At 41.7% G+C, this 22,597-nt stretch overlaps 1 protein-coding gene across 3 annotated transcripts in view; it reads left to right on the forward strand.

Annotated features, from left to right (window-relative positions):
* The window catches only part of BOLL (boule homolog, RNA binding protein), a 40,053-nt gene that overhangs the window by 14,121 nt on the left and 3,335 nt on the right, over positions 1-22,597 (forward strand). For all 3 annotated transcript variants that reach the window (XM_070737664.1, XM_070737682.1, XM_070737672.1), the window contains exons 6-10: positions 1,792-1,916; positions 6,262-6,333; positions 6,993-7,040; positions 11,248-11,376; positions 16,497-16,595. In XM_070737664.1, the coding sequence (XP_070593765.1) occupies positions 1,792-1,916; positions 6,262-6,333; positions 6,993-7,040; positions 11,248-11,376; positions 16,497-16,595 (473 nt within the window). The remainder of the gene's footprint in view (positions 1-1,791; positions 1,917-6,261; positions 6,334-6,992; positions 7,041-11,247; positions 11,377-16,496; positions 16,596-22,597) is intronic.

Consider the following 22,597-nt stretch of genomic DNA (forward strand, 5'->3'; position numbering starts at 1 on the left):
GGAATTCTGTCACTAAAGTAATACGGTGGTAAAGTGTGACATCACATGACTGCACCGACTTACTATAGGAGTTTCAGTAATTCCAGTTGCTACTGTCACATAATTCTCATACAGTCACAGCATCTCACAGTCACATGATCACATTTGCAACCCCCTACTGATTTCCCCATAGGCTTTGTGTGTCCAAAATTGGCAGTGAATGTTGAAAATGGCAGTCATGTGACCACAGGACACTGCACCTTAATTGCAAGCTGATTGCCAAGTGCCCAAATCACAATTATGTGATTGGAGTGGTGCTGCAAATACAAGGACCCATTGTATGTTCCCTAAAACGAATCAAAGGATCAAGTCTAGATTAGTTTGGATTGTGGTGGGTCCTTAGCTAATGACCCATAGAATTCAATTAATGTGGCAATGGAGAGTGTAAGAATCCCTATTGCTAAGTGATGTAGTCATGTGATGTGCTTTATGATTGTATTGTTTATCAACAAATTCCCATCCCAATTGTAGTTTTAAGTTGTGGACTACTTGTTTATCACTATTACCTTAATTTAGAATTATATGACAAGTTCCTGTTACTCATGATGCAAATTTAGATTTATGCTTAGGCTTAGATTTGTTATAGCCACCAAACTGATTGTCTCTGGGCAAATTACCACTGTATTTCTCTATTCCATCAAAAAAAATCCTACCTATAAAATGATTTGTGTGTACTTAAAATTCCTGCTTAAGAAATTTTAGGAAATTTAATGGATACAGTGGAACTTTGGTTAGCGAACGCTTTGGATAACGCCTTTGAATAACAACCAAAAATTACCCATTGTCCCTCACTCCCCCCTTCCTCTCTTTACCTCTTGCCCCTCTGCCTTCGTCTCCTCGCCAGGGGAGCATTGAAGCGTCGCTTTGGCTATGATGAGGCAGGTGTTGAGTCAGCTGGCGGCGGCAGCTTCACTTTGAGGACAGTGGTGGCGGCAACTGGTGAGGTGGCTCCGGTGGCTTCTCTTCAACGACAGTGGCAGCAGTGGGGACCTGGGGCCTGGACATGACGTTCCCGGCGCTGCCTCTACTCGAAGGGAAGCTGAGTTAGCTGGCCCCGACGCTGGCGGCAACAGCTGAGGTAACTCCAGCGGCTTCACTTCGAGGAGCAGTAGCGCCGGGAACATCAAGTTCATGCCCCAGGCCACCACCACTCTCATCGAAGAAAAGCCGCTGAAGACGCCTCAGCAATTGCCGCCTCCGCTACCACTTTCCTCAGAGAAGCCGCTGCCACCGGCGGGACCAGCTATCTCAGCGGCTGCCTTGTCATAACCAAAGCAACGCTTTCTGCTCCCTTGGGGAGGAGATGAAGGCAGAGAGACAAGAGGTAAAGAGATAAGGAGAGAGGGGAGTGAGGGACAATGTGTGTGGGGGGGGGGGAGAAAAAATCCTTTATCGCGGGTGGTCCTGGAACGGAACACCTGTGATAAACAAGGGATCCATTTTCCCCATAAGAAATAAAGGAAATAGCGAGTCAACAGGGACTGGGAACCAATTAAATTAAATTTCCTTTATTTTTTATGGGGAAAATTGTTTCGGATACCGAACATTTCGGCTAATGACCAACATTCCAGAACGGATTGTAATCATTAGCCGAGGTTTCACTGTACCTCCATATCTGATTAATTTTTTGGTCCCCAAAATTTCAAACCTACATGTTACATATCTGGTTTTTACTAACTAAAAACTTGTTATTGCAAGAGCACAAAATGATAAAATAAAAACATACATATTTTTATTCTGTCATTATTTCAGGTTCCAGTATAATGCCAGCAGCTGGAACAATGTACTTAACAACTTCAACCGGATATCCGTACACTTATCATAATGGAGTAGCTTATTTTCACACTCCTGAAGTTGCATCTGTTCCTCAGCCATGGGTAATTTCTATTTTTATTTTATTTTATTTTATTTATTTCATCAAAATGGATACAAATAAATGGTAATATAGAGCCGGGGTGGCGCAGCAGGTAGAGTGCTGTATTGCAGGCCACTGAAGCTGACTAGATCTGTAGGTCAGCGGTTCAAATCTCATCACCAGCTAAAGGTTGACTCAGCCTTCCATCCTTCCGAGGTGGGTAAAATGAGGACCCGGATTGTGGGGGCAATATGCTGGCTCTGTTAAAAAGTGTTATTGCTAACATGTTGTAAGCCGCCCTGAGTCTAAGGAGAAGGGCAGCATAAAAATCAAATAAATACGTACATATATACATACTGGGACAGGGACTGTAGGCACACTGGTGCACTTATGTACGCCCCTTAAAGACCTCTCAGGAATGGGGGGAGATTGACAGTAGACAGTCTAAGGTTAAACTTTGGGGGTTTGGGAAAGAAATCACAGAGTCAGTTGGTGCGTTCCAGGCATTGACAACTCTTGAAGTCATATTTTCTGCAATCAAGTTTGAAGTGGTTTACCATATGTTTGTATCTATTGTGTGCTCATGTATTGCTGAAGTATTCTTTGACAGGTAGGAAATTGTAGCAGATACTTTTATATACTGTTTTTAGGTCGTATCAACGAGGGTGAAGTTCTAAGTTGTCCAAGCTCAAAATTTTAAGTCTGGTGGCAAAAGGTATTCTGTTGCAAGCAGAGGAGTGGAGCACTCTTCTCGTGAAATATCTCTGGACTCGTTCAATTGTATTAATGTCTAATATCTAGTACTGATGAGCTGTATTCAAGAATTGGTCTAGGAAAAGTTTTGTATGCCCTACTTTGTAGTTCAATACAGAGAAGAAGCTATACAAGATTTGGTTAACAGCTCATAATGCCTATTTGGCAATGCTGTTACAGTGAGCTCCGGCACTGGATCACTGGATCATTTGAGATGAGTGCTCCAAAGTCCTTGATAGAGTGAGGGTCGTCTACAAGGTTGTATCCGCCCAACTTGTATTTTGTGTTCTGATTTTTTTTGCCAATGTATAAGACAGAACATTTGTTGGTTGAGATTTGTTGTTGCCAATTGTTTGATCATTCTGACACATAGTCAAGGTCTTTTTGTAAGGTAGCAGCATTGTTGGTGATATTGAATAGCTTTACATCATCAGCGAAGAGAATGCAGTTGCTTATAATATGATCGCAAAGGTCATTTTTTTCTGAGTAATTTTTTTATTTTTTCCTCTCCATATACAATCATCAATGCAATATACCATCCATTTTCATTTACAATAATAGGCAGTAGAATATTAGTACGACATATATACAGTGATCTCTCGGTTAGCGCGGGGGTTACGTTCCAAGACCTCCCGCGCTAACCGATTTCCGCGTTATACTGGATGCGGAAGTAAAAACCACCATCTGCGCATGTGCGCCATTTTTTTCATGGCCGCACATGCGCAGATGGTGGAGTTTGCGTGTGGGCGGCGGGGAAGACCAAGGGAAGGTTCCTTCAGCCGCCCAACAGCTGATCTGCTCCGCAGCGCGGAAGCAGCGAGGAGCCGAAGATGGGGTTTCCCCGTTTCCGCGCTGCGGAGCGGATCAGGTGTTGGGCGGCTGAAGGAACCTTCCCTTGGTCTTCCCGCCGCCCAGGCAAAGGGGAAACCCCAAGATCACTTGCCGCTTGCCGTATTGCAGCTTGGAGCCTTGCTTCGCCTCCTTCGCTGCAATACGGCAAGCGGCAAGCGATCTTGGGGTTTCCCCTTTGCCTGGGCAGCGCTGGGGCCATGCGGAGCCGCTCATCTAGGGGGGCGTGGACCGGCAAGGTGCCCTCCGCTCTCTCTCTTTCTCTCCCTGTTACCGGTGTGGTATAAGAGAGAGAAAGAAAGAGAAAGGCGGGCGACTTGCCAGTCCACGCCCCCCTGGATGAGCGGCCCCGCATGGCCCCAGCGCCGGACTCCGTTGCCGAACGCCGAAACCGGAAGGGGCGAGGTGGGGGGGGGGAGAACGGGAGGCTCAGCATTCCGTCAGTCGCAGCGCTGGCTGTCAACTTTTCTTTTTAGCACTGGGGAGGCAAGTCAGCTCCTGCCCAGTTTTAAAAAGAAAAGTTGACAGCCAGCGCTGCGGCTGACGGAATGCTGAGCTTCCCGTTCTCTCTCCACCCCCTCGCCCCTTCGCCCCCCTGTGTTCCTAGGAGAAGTGCTGGTGAGGAGCAGAAGGTCTGTCTTGCCTCAATCCCCAGCACTTCTCCTAGGAACACAGGGAGGCGAAGGGGCGAGGGGGGGGGAGAGAAAACGGGAGGCTCAGGAAGGGAGCTCGGGAAGGAGCCCACGGTCAGTCGGCTGCGGGCGGGAGGAAGGCGATTGTTCCGCTGCCGCCAGCATGGCCTAGCTGGCAGCGGAAGATGTAACGGAGCCCACGGGGGATTCGCCTTCCTCCCACCCGCAGCCGAGACTGATCGTGGGCTCCTTCGCAACCTCGGAGAGCTTCCAGGGCATGAAAGCTCACGAAAACCAGGAAGCTCTCCGAGGTTGCGAAGGAGCCCACGATCAGTCGGCTGCGGGCGGGAGGAAAGCGAATGCCACGGGGCTGGGCTCGGCTCCCCCCTCGGCTCCCCCCCTTACCAGCCCCGCCGCGGAAGGCTCCATTCTGTTCCCTGCCGGTCCGATTGAGCGGCCGGCGGTCTCCATTCAGGGAACAGAATGGAGCCTTCCGCGGCGGGGCTGGTAAGGGGGGGAGCCGAGCCCAGCCCCGTGGCATTCGCTTTCCTCCCGCCCGCAGTTGACGTCCACCCCCTCCTCGGTGTCCCCGGCACCCAGCGTCCCCACGCCGCCTCCACCTCCCGGTAATGCGCCCGACCTCTGCCTCTCTCTTTCTCTCTCATATACCACGCCGGCAACAGGGAGAGAAAGAGAGAGAGAACTAGCGTGGACTTATTTTTTATTTTTTAATATTTTATTTTTTTAATTAATATTTTTTGAAAAACCGCGTTGCAGCGTTTCGCGCTAATCGAGACCGTGCTAATCGAGGGATCACTGTAGTCACAAACAATTCTAAATTCATACTTATTTGATTTGATATAGATCATTTTTCCATGTTGGCAAGTCTAATTTTGTCATCCAGATAAACCAATTATCTTATATTTTAATTTAATCATTAGTATTCCTTCAAGTAGTTAATACAAACAATGGCTCTAATATTTTAAATGCTAAGCCGCTTCTTTCCTCTCTTTATACATTTTTCTTAAAAATTAAAACCCTTATATAACCTATCTATTATTAAAATCTGAAAAAAGGCCATATAACCATCATTAATAATTATCAGCAGATCAATTTCTATCTCCTCAATCTCATTAATAAATTTCAATTCTAATATAAGTGGGGGAGGAGTGGATATTATAGCCAGGGAGCCTTTGCCTGTGTAGACTCGTTGCTCCAGAGATTGGGGGTTGTGAGTCCCTCCTGGTGAAGTTGGACTTAGGGGTTCAGGTGGGCTTATTGCTCATGTACCTGCCTCCCAGCTGCGTGTCAACAGCCCTGCCTGTGCTGCTCGAGGAGGTAGCCGGGCTGGCGGTGGGGTTCCCCACACGTATTGTCTTGGGTGACTTTATCCTACCATCGCTCGGCGAAACCTCTGGGCTAGCGCAGGAGTTCATGGCCACCATGACAGCCATGGACCTGACTCAAGCAGTACAGGGTCCAACTCACGAGGGGGGGCACGCACCCGATATGGTATTCCTCTCTGAACAATTGAGTAATGGTCTGAGACTAAGGGGCTTAGAAGTGTTGTCTTTGTCATGGTCAGATCATTTCCCATTGCGGCTTGACTTCCTGGCTCCAATCCTTGCCCGCAGGGAGGTGGAACTGATTAGGAGGTTCCGCCCCAGACACCTGATGGCCCCAGAGGGCTTTCAGAGGGCACTTGGGGTTATTCCAGTTGCACTCGTCCACAGTTCGGCAGAGTCTCTTGCTGAGGCCTGGAACAAGGCTGCAGCGGAGGCTCTTGACCGGATTGTGGAAGGAGACAGAAGTGCAAGTATACAGTGTACTCAGATCCAGAGATGGGCTGATGCTGCTTCAGACTGATTTGCCCAAACCAGTTGTTCCGATTCTGTGCAGTTCGAAGAACCAGCAAAATGGTCCCCCAACTGGCCCTGCTCCCACTCATTTTTGTCCAGTTTGGCTTGAAAAATTGCCAAAAAACAGTGGGTTTTTTCTGTTTAAAAACAGCCTGAAAATTGCCCCCAAACTGGCTGTTTTTCAGGTGAAAGCTAGAAAGACATTGACTTTGTGCCTACAGGTAATCTCCATCCCAACAAAATACTAATTGATGTTCTTTTCTTCTTTTTAAAGTCACGTTCAATTTCTAGTTCTCCTGTGATGCTAGCTCAGCCAATTTATCAACAACCAACATATCACTATCAGGTAACGAAGGTTGTATTTATTCAATATTATTATAAATAAAGGGGATCATTAATTACAATTCTTTTTGTTTATGTAACTAAAACATTGAAAAATTATTAATATATTCCATTTAGATTTTATTGATTAATACTATTTTAGCTTTTTTATTAATTGTAATGGTTTCAATGTTTATTTTATTTAAAGATTGCATTGACAGTTGTATAGACAGTCACAAGTTTGACTTATGACCATAATTGGGACTGGAACTTTCATTGCTAAGCAAGGCAGTTCTTAAGCTAGTTGCACTCAATTTTATGACCATTTTTGCCATAGTTATTAAATGAATCACATCTTTAATCCAGTTCCCCTCATTAACTTTGCTTGTCAGAAGCCAGCTAGGAAATGGTGATCGTATGGTCCTGGAATGCTGCAAATATCATAAATATATGCAACTTGCCTAATGTCCGAATCATGATTGCATGACTGGGGATGCTGCAGTGGTTGTGAGATGACCAGTTGTAAGTCAGTTTTTTCAGCATCTCTGTTACATTGAATGGTCATTAAACGTATGGTCATTAGTCAAGACTACCTAGTCAAGACTACCTGTACATACAGCATATATTGCTTTATAATTTTGATTAGACAGAGTATCAACAAAAAAATGTTTTTATCTATCCTAGGCTCCTGCACAATGCCTTCCTGGACAATGGCAGTGGAGTATTCCCCAGGTAAATTAAAATATTTTTTCAGTTTCCTTCCCACATATTATTATTCTGTTTGACTCTCCATATTTCTTAAACAATAAAAATACAATGGTTTTTCTCTTTTGATAAAAAATATTGTATAGGAGAAGCAGGATTGAAAATAAAGACATAGGCATTGTATGATTGAATAATCACTAACCATGTTGCTTGTAACATGTTGTAGCCATGTTACAAACAGAATTTTGATATAACATGTTGAAAACACCACATAGTTTCCTGATTATTCCTGGCAACTGACTGTAAGAATTAAGGTTGATAACATGCTGAGTTCCTCAGTCAGCCTCTTCTCAATGAAGCTCAAATAGATAAATTCACATGTTATATTGAGAAAGATTGTATCATTTCAAGACTTTTAAAAAATAATGCTATTAACAAATGTACCATAGAATGTAAGAATGTAATGGATCAAGTTTTGAATGAAACCATTTGAAAGTAGGAATACAGTAATACCTCGTCTTACGAACCTAATTGGTTCCCAGGGGAAGTTCGTAAGACGAAAAGTTCGTAAGACGAAACATTGCTTCCCATAGGAAACAATGTAAAGTCAATTAATCCATGCAAAAAAAACCAACCCCGCAATAAAACGACGACGCCCGGCTATCACCTTTTGAAACAGCCGGGGGGCTTCTCGGCGGCCTGAACGCCGAACGCCAAACCTGAACTTCAGGGTTCGGCGTTCGGGAGGCCGCCGAGAAGCCCCCCGGCTGTTTTAAAAGGTGACAGCCGGACGGCGGGGCTTCTCGGCGGCCTCCCGAACCCCGAACCTGGAAGTTCGGCAAAAGTTCGGATTTGGGAGGCCGCTGAGAAGCCCCGCCGCCCGGCTGTCACCTTTTAAAACAGACGGGGGGCTTCTCAGCGGCCTGCCGAACCCGGAAATTGGGGAGCCCTTGCAGGGTAGTGCCGAGGAATTTAATTTGTTTTTTGCTGATAAAGTTGCTCGGATCCGGGTTGACCTCGACTCCAATTGCACAGCAGTATCGACTGACAACGAGTTAATCGAGGTGACTGGGGCTAAACGTCTTTGTCCATCTGTCTAGGAGGAGTTTGACTTGGTGACCCCTGATGAAGTGGACAAGGCCATTGGAGCTGTGAGTTCCGCCACCTGTTAGCTGGATCCGTGTCCCTCTTGGTTGGTTTCGGCCAGCCGAGAGGTGACACGGAGCTGGGTCCAGGAGATTGTCAACGCCTCCTTGGGAGGGGGTCCTTTCCGGCTTCTTATAAGGAGGCACTTGTGCGCCCCCTCCTCAAGAGGCATTCCTGGACCCAGCCGTGCTCAATAACTACCGTCCAGTCTCCAACATTCCCTTTATGGGGAAAGTTGTTGAGAAGTTGGTGGCGCTCCAACTCCAGTGGTCCTTGGAAGAAGCCGATTATCTAGGTCCTCAGCAGTCTGGATTCAGACCCGGCTGCAGCACGGAAACTGCTTTGGTCGCGTTGATGGATGATCTCTGGCGGGCCCGGGACAGAGGCTTGTCCTCTGTCCTGGTGCTTCTTGACCTCTCAGCGGCTTTCGATACCATCGACCATGGTATCCTTCTGCGCCAGCTGGAGGGGTTGGGAGTGGGAGGCACTGTTCTCCGGTGGTTCTCCTCCTACCTCTCCAGTCGGTCGCAGTCGGTGTTAGTAGGGGATCAGAGGTCGACCTCTAGGTCTCTCCCTTGTGGGGTGCCTCAGGGGTTGGTCCTCTCCCCCCTGCTATTCAATATTTACATGAAACCGCTGGGTGAGATCATCCAAGGGCATGGGGTGAGGTATCATCAATACGCCGATGATACCCAGTTATACATCTCCACCCCATGTCCAGTCAACGAAGCAGTGGAAGTGATGAGCCAGTGCCTGGAGGCTGTTGGGGCCTGGATGGGTGTCAACAAGCTCAAACTCAACCCAGACAAGACGGAGTGTCTGTGGGTCTTGCCTCCGAAGGACAATTCCATCTGTCCGTCCATCACCGGGGGGGGACTACTGACCCCCTCAGAGAGGGTTCGCAACTTGGGTTCGCAACTCCTCGCTCCACAGCTGACATTGCAAGATCATCTTTTGGCTGTGGCGAGAAGAGCGTTTGCCCAGATTCGCCTGGTGCACCAGTTGTGGCCCTATTTGGACAGGGAGTCATTGCTCATAGTCGCTCATGCCCTCATCACCTTGAGGTTCGATTACTGCAAACGCTCTCTACATGGGGCTACCTTTGAAAAGTATTCAGAAACTCCAGACCGTGCAGAACGCGGCCGCGAGAGCTATCGTGGGGCTTCCTAGATTTGCCACGTTTCTACAACACTCTGCAGCCTGCATTGACTGCCGATCAGTTTCTGGTCACAATTCAAAGTGTTGGTTATGACCTTTAAAGTCCTTCATGGCATTGGACCAGAGTACCTCTGGAACCACCTGCTACCGCACGAATCCCTGCAACCGATAAGGTGCCACAGAGTTGGCCTTCTCCAGGTCCCGTCGACTAAACAATGTTGTTTGGTGGGCCTCAGGGGAAGAGCCTTCTCTGTGGCAGCCCCGGCCCTCTGGAATCAACTCCCCCCAGAGATTAGAACTGCCCCCACCCTCCTTGACTTTCGTAAATTATTCAAGACCCACCTTTACCGCCAGGTATGGGGGAGTTGAGACACCTTCCCCCAGGCTTTTTATATTTATGTTTAGTGTGTATGTGTTGTTTGGTTTTTTAAAATATGATAGGGTTTTTATATGCTTCTTTTTAATATTAGATTTGTTCCACCACAATATTGTTTTTACTATTGTTGTGAGCCGCCCCAAGCCTCTGGAGAGGGGTGTCATACAAATCTAATAAATTATTATTATTAATTTTATTTATTTATTTATTTATATATATATATATATATATATATATATATATATATATATATATATATATATATATATATTCTCTTGCTTGGGGTCGCACCCCCCCCTTGGCATCGCTTGCCCCCCCCGGGGGTGCCCCATTACTTGAGAAACACTGCCATAGACTGTTGCTAGAAAGCAGCACTCTATTACAGGGATACAATGATATAAAATTGCTGAATGAATAATGGGGTTCATCTCCTAACACTTTTATTATTAACTGCGTAGGTCAGAGTAATCCATGCTATAAATTGAACTTTTGTATGGGATAGTCATGTTTTGCATGTCAGAACAAGATATATTTGTTTTTTAACTGGTGAAAAAAACCAGGAAAAAAACCATTGAAGTATCCTATCATCTGTTTGGAACCCATACCGCATCTCGGACATTAACACCCTTGGGAATGTCCAAAGATATTTCACCAGAAGAGCCCTTCACTCCTCCACCCAAAACAGAATACCCTACGAAACTAGACTTACTATCCTGGGTCTAGAAAGCTTACAACTACGACACCTTAAACATGATCTAAGTATTGCCCACAAGATCATATGCTGCAACGTCCTGCCTGTCAATGACTACTTCAGCTTCAACCACAACAACACAAGAGCACACAACAGATACAAGCTTAATATTAACCTCTCCAAATTGGACTGTAAAAAATATGACTTTAGTAATCAAGTTGTCGAAGCATGGAACTCATTACCAGACTCTGTAGTATCTTCCCCTAACCCACAACATTTTACCCTCAGACTATCCACAGTTGACCTCTCCAGATTCCTAAGACGTCAGTAAGGGGCATGCATAAGTGCACTAGTGTGCCTCTCGTCCTCTGTCCTATTGTCTCCTATATCTGATATATTATATCTACTATTCTTCTATTCTAATCTTCTTATACTACTCTCATATTATCCTTCTATTCTCTATTTGATATATTCTATTCCCAAATTTTCACTTCTATTCTTTCTCTAATATATTTTACTCGAGTATAACCTCTATAACCTTAATTGTGTATTGTTGTGTATTGGACAAAATAAATAAATAAAAATAAATTATAAAAAGCTGGAAAAATGAACAAGGAGAAAAAAATTGTTCTACTTGTTTTTAACCATATTAAGATACTGTATATTGTAAATCTTTTGGACTAAACCTGCTTTTTGTGGCATAGCTAGATAATAGGGCTTTTTGAATTTTGTGCAGACATTTTATTTATGTATACATAAAATGTAGTCAAAGTAATAATTAACTTTAAATTAATTTCCTGATGTAGTTGAATTATATGGTTTATATATTAAGTACCCATAGTTTTTTGTTTTATTGTTTTTAGTCACCTGCTTCTCCTACTTCATTCTTTTACCTTCATCCTTCTGAAATTACTTATCAACCATTGGAAATTGCACAAGATGGTGGATGTGTCCCTCCTCCTCTCTCCCTAATGGAAGCTGCAGTTCCAGAGGTATTTATATTTAGTAAAGCATTTGTATCTGCTCTGTTCAATTTATGATATTTAGATTATTTTTTCCAGATAATTCAAGTTTAAAATAGGAGAGTTTATTTGATTAATTGAGAATACATCAAAGGGGATTTGCGAGGCAGGAGAAAGGTGCATTTGAAATTCCAGATTGTCTATCTTCTGGTAAATATTAACTCTTATTTTAAGTTAGATAATGTGTTTTCCACCAGGGGGCAGGATTAGCTTTATTATGAATTTGTGCCCTTCTGTAGCATTCTCTTAAAATGGACAACTACTATTCATCAGTACTAAGTAAAGTAAAAAAAGCAGCATATGTTAAAGGTATTTTTCTTTGTTTGAGGGAGGGTTACCATATTTTTCGGTGTATAAGATGCACCTAGATTTTAGAGGAGGAAAACAAGGGGGAAAGTATTCTGAACCAAATGGTGTAGTATTATATTGTTAAATAAAATACCAGTGTAGCAGAATACTTTTTACAACAATGTATATTTTTTAAAACCATGTACATTTTTTACAAACTAACTTGTGGAGTTCAACTCCCAGAATTCCTCCACCAGTCATGCTAACTCAGAAATGGGAAATGAAGTGCACAAGCCTTAAACTTGCCAGGTTTGAAGAGCCTTGCCCTCCTAACCTCTAACTCGGGTCTTAAAGGTCAACTTGTCTCAAATATGTCAAGTTTGAAGGGTTAGGAGTGCAAGGGTCTTCAAACCTGGCAGGAGTAAGGCTCAGAGGTGAAAATCAGAACAAACATCGCCTCAGAGAGTTTAGGAATTTATTTGCTGTCCATCTTGTATCTAATGTCTTTGGGTAGAATCTAGAGTCTTTACCTACCTTGTCTTCATGTCATTGTGGCTGCCTGGGGCCTCTGGCTGGCAGGGACAAGGCGGGCGTGCCGCCTGAGTTAGCCGGTCCTGGTGCAGGCGCGGCAGCAACTGCTAAGGCAGCTCCAGCGGCTTCCCTTCAAGGAGCAGCAGCACTGGAAATGTCACATCCACACCACAGGCCTCTGCCGCCGCCAGCGAATCTGAATAGGTGGCGAACAGGCCCTGAAGGGGCAGAGCCGTTGTTGTTGAGTGGCGGGCTCAGCTCAGTCGAGCGGCTGTGGCAGGTGCCGCTTCTCTCGGAGTGAAGCTGCCTCATCCGGTCCTGATCGTCCGGCGCAAAGGTGCTCAGCTCCATCAGCCTCCACCCCAATCAACCACCTTCAGGGGCGCCTTTGGGAGAATGCAGCGGTTGGCGAAAGGCGCTCCAAGCGAAGCTGACTCAGCGGGGGAGAGGCGCCACCTGCCCAGCATCTGCTACAGCCACTCACCCAAGCCGAACCTGCCAACCAACAACATGGCGCCAGTGCAGATGATGGCTCTCCTTCAGGACCTGTTCGCCGACCTCCTCAGCCTCACAATTTGGTGACGGGGGCCTGGGGCATGGACATGACATTCCCGGTGCTGCTGCTCCTCGAAGGGAAGCCGCTGGAGCTGCCTCAGCAGTTGCTACCACTGCCTCTGCGAGGACTGGCTAACTCGGGTAGCGCACCCGCCTTGTCCAGCTAACCGGAGGCCCCGGAAAGCTGCCTGGAAAACAAGGCTTTGCTGCTAGTGCTTAACGTGGTATGGGGTGGAGCTGCTCACCTGAGCCGCTTTTCAGCCTGCCGGGAGGGCTCCTCGGCCAATGCCCGCTGTCTCCCATGGGGAGAGAAGCTCGGGAATTCTGCAGCTTGCATCCTCTGCTCCAAACTCCTGGTACTCCGCTCATCCCCTGCCTGGCAGCCTCAGCAACATTTTTTAGGTAAAAGGGTGCATCTTATACACCGAAAAATACAGTGTGGGCAAATGACACAGATTTGCTGCTCAGTTTACTGATTGCAGTTTCTTTGCCATGAAAAATTTGGAGGGAACTGTTTAAAATTAAGCCTACTCATTTATCTTTTTTTCAGTATAGGACATTGTGTTTTTTTATTACCACTTCTCAATTTAATTTTTATTACTACTCCAGATCACCAGTAGTCTATAAACTAGCTTTTATTTTATAGAATTCGACACATTTTGAAAGCTTATATATATCCATTCTTGTTTTTGGAAGGACCATTATCAATACAGAGGGGCGTGGAATCTGCAAATTATCAACAAGTGTGCCCATTAATGAGATACTGTTCATTAGGATTTGTTTGTACAGTGATCCCTCGAGTATCGCGAGGGTTACGTTCCAAGACCCCTCGCGATACTCGATTTTTCGCAATATAGTGGTGCGGAAGTAAAAACACCATCTGCGCATGCGCGCCCTTTTTTCCATGGCCGCGCATGCGCAGATGGTGTTTTTACTTCCGCACCTGGCCCAGGGAAGGTTCCTTCCACCGCCCAGCAGCGATCTTCGGCTCCTCGCTGCTGCCACGCCCGCCGCTTGTCCGCCGCTTGTCCGCCGGCCGCTTGTCCGCCCGCCGCCTGCCTGCCCGCCCGCCTGCCCGCCTGCCCGCCACTCAGTGCACGAGAGAGGGAAAGTGAGAAAAAGAGGGAGAGCAAGAGGGGGAGAGATAGAGAAAGAGAGAGAAGGAAAGAAAGAAAGAGATGAGAAAGGAAGGAAGAGAGTGAGAGAGAGGAAGAAAGAGAGAGAGAGAAGAGTGGAGTATTTTTTAATTAACATTTTCTGAAAAATCGCGATATAGCGTTTCGCAAAGATCGAGATCGCGAAACTCGAGGGATCACTGTACTTTGGTTTTTATATTTATTTGTGTGCTATACACTACATGACCCCGTGTAGAAGGTTGCTTTTACAAAAGGTAGATCAAAAAAAAGAGACAGGAGAAGGAAGGATGAGGGAGAAAGAAAGAAGGGGAGAGAGGGAGAGAGAAAGGGAGGGGAGGGAAGGATGGAAGGGAGAGAAAGAAAGAGAAAAGAGAGAGAAAGGGAAAGAAAGAAAGAGGAAGGAAGAGAGAGAGAGAGGGAAAGAAAATGAAAATCTAGTTTGAAACTAGCTCAACTATTTAAGTGGCATTTTGATATTGATAGTTGGCCCATTCCGAAGTCACTGTTAAAGACACGCGGTATTTTATTTTGAAATTCTCTGGGGCAAAATATGGTGGTTTTTTTAAAAACCAAAATTTATTTACTGCAGATTAAGATCAGCAAAACAAAATCATCCAATTTCTTAATATACTTTAATTTTCATGTCTCTCAGTTGCGTAAAAATCTTTGGTAGCTTATAATTAAAAAGAATAACAAATATTAAAAGAAAAACGCAGGCTACTGAAAAACAACATGGTTTCTTCCCTTTGGTAGAAATTTGAGGAGGGATGGTTGATTATTAAATATGGATTGACTATTCAATGATAGTAAAAGATATATTTAGATGTTGTTTAATATTAGGATGTATTAATTTGTAAAATTGGATTAGAATTTTAGAACTGTATAGAATTACATAGTTAAAATTTATGGAAGATACATAGGATAAATAAGGGGTTTATGATATGTACTGTATGATTTTATGACTTTGCATTATGAATTTAAAATATACTTGGAAATGAAGATGATTGATGAAAGTTAATAATAGTAAATGCTATGTGCCTGAAAATTAATTGATCTTGGAAATATTGAATTAAATTATAGAAAAGTAAATATGGAATTATATTAATTGATGCATTGGTGTTCAGATAGATTTTCATCGTATTATTAGATTACTATAATACTATCATAAATATTTAAGAAGTGAAGATTTTAAAGCATGGATTTATTAATAGTTGTGTTTTTGGTTTTACTGGTTGTTTTAGTTTTAAAAGTAATAGATTTTGGTTTTGTTTTATTATTAATTTCTTTGAATAAAGAAGAAGGGAAAATTTTTTTTCCTAATTAGGAAAAAATTGTATAAGGTTTTTTTTGTTTCTTTTAAGAAGAATGTATAAGAAGGAGGAGTAGGCATGACGGCCTATCTGGATTTATAAGAGGATAATGATATTAATTGAAATATAAAATAACAGAATAACATAGTGGGAAGGGACCTTCTTCTGCCCCAGCTCCGAGCCCCAAATTATCATGCAATAAGTTGTCTTGGGTGACATCTGTGAAAAAAAATCAGGCACTCAGGCATGAAAATGTATTTATTTATTCATACATACATACATTTATACATTTATTTATACTTCTATGCCACCCAGTCCCAAAGGGACTGCCACTCAGACACTATACTTTTCCGCCCACACCGGAAAAAAATTAGAGGGAACATTGGTAGTGAGCCCAGACTAACAGGGTTCTCTGAGCATGGAGAAAGTGACAAGATTATCTATTTGAGCACTAGAAGTTAACTGCTCACATGCAAATCTGCAGAAACTACAGAGGACCTATGGGTGACTTCCTAGTAGAGAGCCTTGGAGTTGAGGAAGAAAAAATGCTCACAACTTCAAATGAAACCTGCCTAAAGGACACTCAGTTTATCTACTTCACTATCACTAACTTTGTAAAGGAGAATAAATTTCACAGTAAAAGTAAATGACTAGTTTAGGAAATAAAATTTATGAAAAATAAAAGATAAATAAAAGCAGATGATGAATGGACATGTATCAATAAGGGAAGTCTATGATGCTATAAAATAAGGAAAGCTGAGATGGATTGCCCACCTCCTATTATAAATGTTTTGAAGATGAAATGTTGCAACCACTTCCCTTTTTGAAAGCTGGACATGAAATACAGCGTTAATTCACAAAGAATGTCAGGACTGAACCTTAGCAGAAAATTATCAGCAAATATTATTAAATAATTATTATAAAATATTTACAATGATTTTAGCTGAAAGGTTGAAAAGTATTCTGCAAGATTTTACACATGAACACCTGTGTTGCTTTTTTGCCTAAAAGTCAGTGAAGAGATAATATTAGCAATATTTTTAATATTTCAGAATTTTTGCAACATCATAATGAAAATAATCTACATTGATATTTTTTGGGTGCAGGGAGACCTTTGTTGACTATAATTGTTGATTTCAAACTGTATTTTGCAAGCAGTGATTTGATTTGGCTGAATGAGTGGGTAAACTGAAAATCCAATTGTGGTTGTTAATATATTGAAAATATATTTAATTCTAAAAAGAAGTTGAGATATTTGTTTGCCTATCAGCCATATACAGATCATGGAGTTCAAGCAGCATATCACCAAGTTTATGCTCCAAGTGCCATAGCCATGCCAGCCCCTGTGATGCAACCGGAGACGATTAAAGTAAGGCTTCTAATTTTTTGTACCAGTTGATGTGTTTTCGAAATCAGGAAAAACTCAACTTGAAAAGGTTATTGCAAAAAAGGGGGAGGAACATACCTTCTTCTCTAAACAAAAAAATAGGTTGGGGTTGGATCCAGATTTAATAAATGGAAAGCTCTTGCTATTTAGGCATAGTTTGTTAGAGCAGGTTTCACCAACATTTTGGATCTCGGATCACTAAATTCATAATTTTAAATCCCACAGTCCACTAATATGATTTTTTAAAAAGATAAGTAGTATTTAGTATAATATAATAAATGCAAATAATTTTTCTGTGGACCACCAAATTTTTTCGCAGACCACCAATGGTCCAAGGATCACTGGTTAGTGACCACTGCCTGAGAGGTATTCTGCTAGTAAAAGAGAAGCATCTTTCCAGAAATCTATTATCATCTGCCTAGCAATATATCATCTGCCTAGCAACATTTTCTTGTGGGTGATTCGACCGTTAGAGGTGTTGATTTGGGACAGAGCAAGGATGTGGTGAAGGTGCTGAGGTGTCTCCCAGGGGCCACTGCCAGCAGGGACAGGAGGCGGATTACAAACATTGTTAAGACTGCGAGTAAAGGTAATAACGTTGATGTGGTGGTGCATCTTGGCACAAATGATTTGTCCCAGAGAAATGTTAATGTAGTAAAAAGAGATTTTCAATGTCTAAGTGTGGAGCTGGGTAAGATAACTGATTCAGTGACTTTCTCAGAGGTGTTACCGGTTTGTGGCCAAGAGGATAAAACAACGTGTATCAGAGAGTTTAATGTGTGGTTAAGGCAGTGGTGTAAGGCTGAAGGTTTTGGCTATGTAAGTCATGATGTCAGTAGGTGGTCTAATTGGGAGTTGTTTAAGAGGGATGGTTTGCATCCATCATACAGAGGTACCCAGGTGCTCGGTGAGGAATTCAGAACTTTTTTGGACAGGCATTTAAACTAGGTAAAGGGGACAGAGATGTAACTGATGTGGGTGATTTCTGTCCCCGACCAATGAGGATAAAGCAGTTTTTGGAAGCTTATGAAAAGGGAGCTGCAAATAATATAGATGTAGTTCTTGATGATAAGGGGCAAACTAATAACGAAAATAATGTTCTTCGGGTAATGTGCACAAATGCTCGAAGCTTGAGCAACAAGCTCTGTGAATTAATGGCCATAATATCTAGAGATAATTTGGACCTGGTTGCCATAACTGAGACATGGTTTAAGGATTCTAATGAATGGGAAATATCCATACCAGGATATATACTGTATAGGAAGGATAGAATAGAGAGAAGGGGAGGTGGAGTAGCCATTTATATTAAAGAAAGTCTAAAAACAACACTAATTCAAAATACGTGTCAAGATCTAGAGACTCTCTAGATTTGCATGCAAAATAAAGAAGGTTCTGTCATTAGAATTGGGGTGATCTATAGGCCTCCAGGGCAATCCGAGGAATATGACAACAAGATGGTGGATGAAATTACCCAAATGGCAGTAAAGGGAGATATTGTGGTTATGGGTGATTTCAACATGCCTGATGTTGACTGGAATATCCCCAGTGCCCTTACATGCAAAAGTAAGAATATAGTAGAGGCCTTTACAGGAGCAGCTCTGGCACAGCTGGTTAAGACACCAACTAGAGGGGAGAATATTCTAGGTTTAGTTTTTACGAATGGGAATTGGGTTTCAGATGTCAAGGTGGGAGAAAATTTAGATTGCAGTGACCATCTATGTTTGTGGTTTGATGTAAAAACTCATTGTGAGCAATCCTATAATGCAACCAAAGTATTGGATTTCAGAAAAACAAATTTTAATGCAATGGGAGAATATTTAGATAATGAATTAAAGGAGAGGGATAAAATGGCAGGAGCGAGCATCCCGTGGACTGTATTAAAAAAGGCCATCTTAAAAGCCACTGGACTGTATGTAAGACAAATAACTAAAGGTAAAAGGAAGAAGAAACCGCTATGGTTTAGCAATGATGTAAGGGCTATAGTCAATGAAAAAAAGGCTGCCTATAGGAGGTATAAAGAGTCTGGAAGTATAGCTGATAGGGAGGTATATAAAATGAGACAGAAGGAGGCGAAACAGATAATATATGCTGCTAAAGCCTCAAAAGAGGAAGAAATTGCCAAATCTGTAAAGAAGGGGGATAAAACCTTCTTCAGATATATTAATGATAAGAAGAAGAAAAACTGCGGCATCACGAAGCTTAGTACCGGGAATAATACATGCATTAATGGGAATAAGGAGATCGCTGACCATTTCAATAACTACTTCTGTTCAGTTTTCTCAAAAGACACATTACAAAATAATACTATAGAGGGATATAGCATTGCTTCCAGCTGCACGGATTCAGCTCCAGTGATCTTAGAAGCTGATGTCTTAGAAGAACTTGAACGATTAAAGATAAATAAGGCAATGGGTCCAGATGGCATCCACCCCAGAGTTCTTAAAGAACTCAGATCTGTCATTACTACCCCCCTGACTGATTTGTTTAACCAATCCTTGTTAACAGGAGAAGTTCCTGAGGATTGGAGAATGGCCAGTGTTGTGCCTATTCACAAGAAGGGCAGTAGAGAAGAAGCTGGTAACTACAGGCCAGTTAGCTTGACATCAGTTGTAGTTAAAATGATGGAGACTCTACTCAAAAAGAGGATAAATCAGCACCTAAAAAACAATAACTTATTGGACCCAAATCAGCATGGCTTTACTGAAGGCAAATCATGTCAGACTAATCTCATTGATTTCTTTGACTATGTCACAAAGGTGTTGGATGAAGGTGGTGCCGTGGATATTGCCTACCTGGACTTCAGCAAAGCCTTTGATACGGTTCCACATAAAGAGCTGATAGATAAATTAGTGAAGATTGGACTTAATCCCTGGATAGTTCAATGGATTTGCAGCTGGCTGAAGCATAGACATCAGAGAGTTATTGTTAATGGCGAGTATTCTGAGCAGAGTCAGGTTACAAGCGGTGTGCCACAAGGGTCTGTTCTGGGTCCTATTCTTTTTAATATGTTTGTGAGTGACATAGGGGAAGGTTTGGTAGGGAAGGTTTGCCTATTTGCCGATGACTCTAAAGTGTGCAATAGGGTTGATATTCCTGGAGGCGTCTGTAATATGGTAAATGATTTAGCTTTACTAGATAAATGGTCTAAGCAATGGAAACTGCAGTTTAATGTTTCCAAATGTAAAATAATGCACTTGGGGAAAAGGAATCCTCAATCTGAGTATTGTATTGGCAGTTCTGTGTTGGCAAATACTTCAAAAGAAAAGGATTTAGGGGTAGTGATTTCTGACAGTCTCAAAATGGGTGAACAGTGCAGTCAGGCGGTAGGGAAAGCAAGTAGGATGCTTGGCTGCATAGCTAGAGGTATAACAAGCAGGAAGAGGGAGATTATGATCCCACTATATAGAATGCTGGTGAGACCACATTTGGAATACTGTGTTCAGTTCTGGAGACCTCACCTACAAAAAGATATTGACAAAATTGAACGGGTCCAAAGACGGGCTACAAGAATGGTGGAAGGTCTTAAGCATAAAACGTATCAGGAAAGACTTAATGAACTCAATCTGTATAGTCTGGAGGACAGAAGGAAAAGGGGGGACATGATCGAAACATTTAAATATATTAAAGGGTTAAATAAGGTCCAGAAGGGAAGTGTTTTTAATAGGAAAGTGAACACAAGAACAAGGGGACACAATCTGAAGTTAGTTGGGGGAAAGATCAAAAGCAACATGAGAAAATATTATTTTACTGAAAGAGTAGTAGATCCTTGGAACAAACTTCCAGCAGACGTGGTAGATAAATCCACAGTAACTGAATTTAAACATGCCTGGGATAAACATATATCCATCCTAAGATAAAATACAGGAAATAGTATAAGGGCAGACTAGATGGACCATGAGGTCTTTTTCTGCCGTCAGACTTCTATGTTTCTATGTTTCTATTTTAACGTCCTTCTCTTTTATTCTGCTAATCAAAGCAAGTTTTTAGAGAATGCAGGGAATCCACAAAAAAATCTGCCTCCTTTATTGTCACATATATTTGCTTTTTCTTTGACCCTTTAAAAGGCTAGCTATGTGGTACAAAAATTATACTATATCTTCTTCCTCCTTAAGCAATGTATAAATTCTCACAATGATATCAGTCTGATATTTTAAGCAAGATTTCTGTGCTCTGATTCTTGAGTGTCTGTGCAAGTATACTTTGTATACAGGATAGCTCGCTGTTGATTCTGATCCTTTTAATTAACTTGTACAGTTATATTACTGTGCATTAGTTACTAGTATTATCACATCAAATTTTATATATATATTGTCACATTATGTTTCTCCTGAGCTATAATCGCTCTTTAATGCTATATCCTCTGGGGATTGATGTAGAAAGCTGAGGTTTTGAGTGGCACCACCTACTGTTTAGTTTTCTGTGGAATTCAATTGCCTTTTGCATTCCGCTTGATTGACCCCAGTTCTTGACTGAATGTATGGTTCTGGACCTTTATCACCCCCCTTTTCTTAATTTAATGCCATCCTGATAAAGACTGGCAAGTTATATGCCAAATATTTACTTTCCAGGCTTTGAAGATGTAGCCGGCCTTTTCCCAAATGTTCTTTTTGAAGGTGGAACAGGTCATTTTGGTAGAATCCAAGTCCTGTCTCTGTATTAATTTAGGTAGCGATTTGTAAATACTGTACTTGCTAATAAATTATTTTGATTTAACTTCTGTTCTCTTTCTCTGGTACCTGTTTTTTCTTTTAGGATCTCTTTATTTTTCCAGTTATTCACAAATACTGTATATCAATCATAATAGATTTCTTTCTTCTTGTCTTGCCTTGAGTCTTGTCATGCTTGGAATCCTTTTTGAGTCCACATGTCTCATGTTTGCATATGTAATTTATATCTTTCTTACTGTAATTATCTTTTAAATAAAAAACATTTGATGATGGTGCTAGTTTTTGAAATCATTAGATTTATCCTTGCTTTTAAGTTCAATTTTTTAAAAGATAACTGAGATTGGGAACAGTTTTTGGCCTCTCTTTTTTATCTTGCAAAATTTTGAATTATACTCTTGGGGTTTTTTTTTCTCCCATTCCATATAAAAGAATTAATTGATCTTTGTCAATCCTGAATTTATTTATCCAGAAGTCAAGGAGCTATTTGAAATAAGAAATTTACATTTGTTATTACATTCATTTTTATTAATGCCTTAAGTCCTAGCCAGAATTTTTTTTAAAAAAATTCACCTAAATATAATTTTGTTTTATTTTTTTCCCATAGTTTATTGAAATTGTTTTGAAATAAGATTTTGTTATAACTGTCAAATGTAGTCATAAATGTTTCATTGGAACTTATGTTATCTCACAGTCTGATTTTTTTAATGAAGTTTCTTCCTTAGAAGTCAGTGCTTTACTGTTATCTTTGGGTTTTCTTTAATTAATTTTAGGAAAAGCAACCCAAATCTTTAATTAATTTCACTACCTACTTTATGGAGTTATGTAGTTTTGTGATTCATAATAGTGCTTCATCTGCATAAACTTTCATCTTGTATCCTTGATTTATGAAGAATAAAAACTATGTGGATGAATTACAAAGGATCTCCAAAAATAAAAATTAAGATTTTCAGAGCAATTACAATAGTAAAAGCAAGAAAATTTCCTTTTCTTGTGACTTTGTTAATGGAAAAATTTACAGAATGTTCCATTGACTATAAAAAAAAGCTCTGTTTCAAAGGGTAAATAAGTATTACTGTGCTATTCATTAGTTTGCTTACTTTGGAAATCATATATTTCTACAACACTGAAGAAAGCTAATAAATGTAAAATAACCAGTCTGTGTAATAAAAAGTTGAGATTAAGTTTGAACTAAATCTGAACTAAAGATGCCAGCATTCAATTTATTTTTGATAGTAGTTTATCAAAGTAAAGAAATGAATTTAGTTAATGGGATTGTTTACACCATGTTGTAAATTATTATCTTTATTTTCAGGTTGT

This window comes from Erythrolamprus reginae, chromosome 1 (genome assembly GCF_031021105.1).
Source record: "Erythrolamprus reginae isolate rEryReg1 chromosome 1, rEryReg1.hap1, whole genome shotgun sequence".
Lineage (NCBI taxonomy): Eukaryota > Metazoa > Chordata > Lepidosauria > Squamata > Dipsadidae > Erythrolamprus > Erythrolamprus reginae.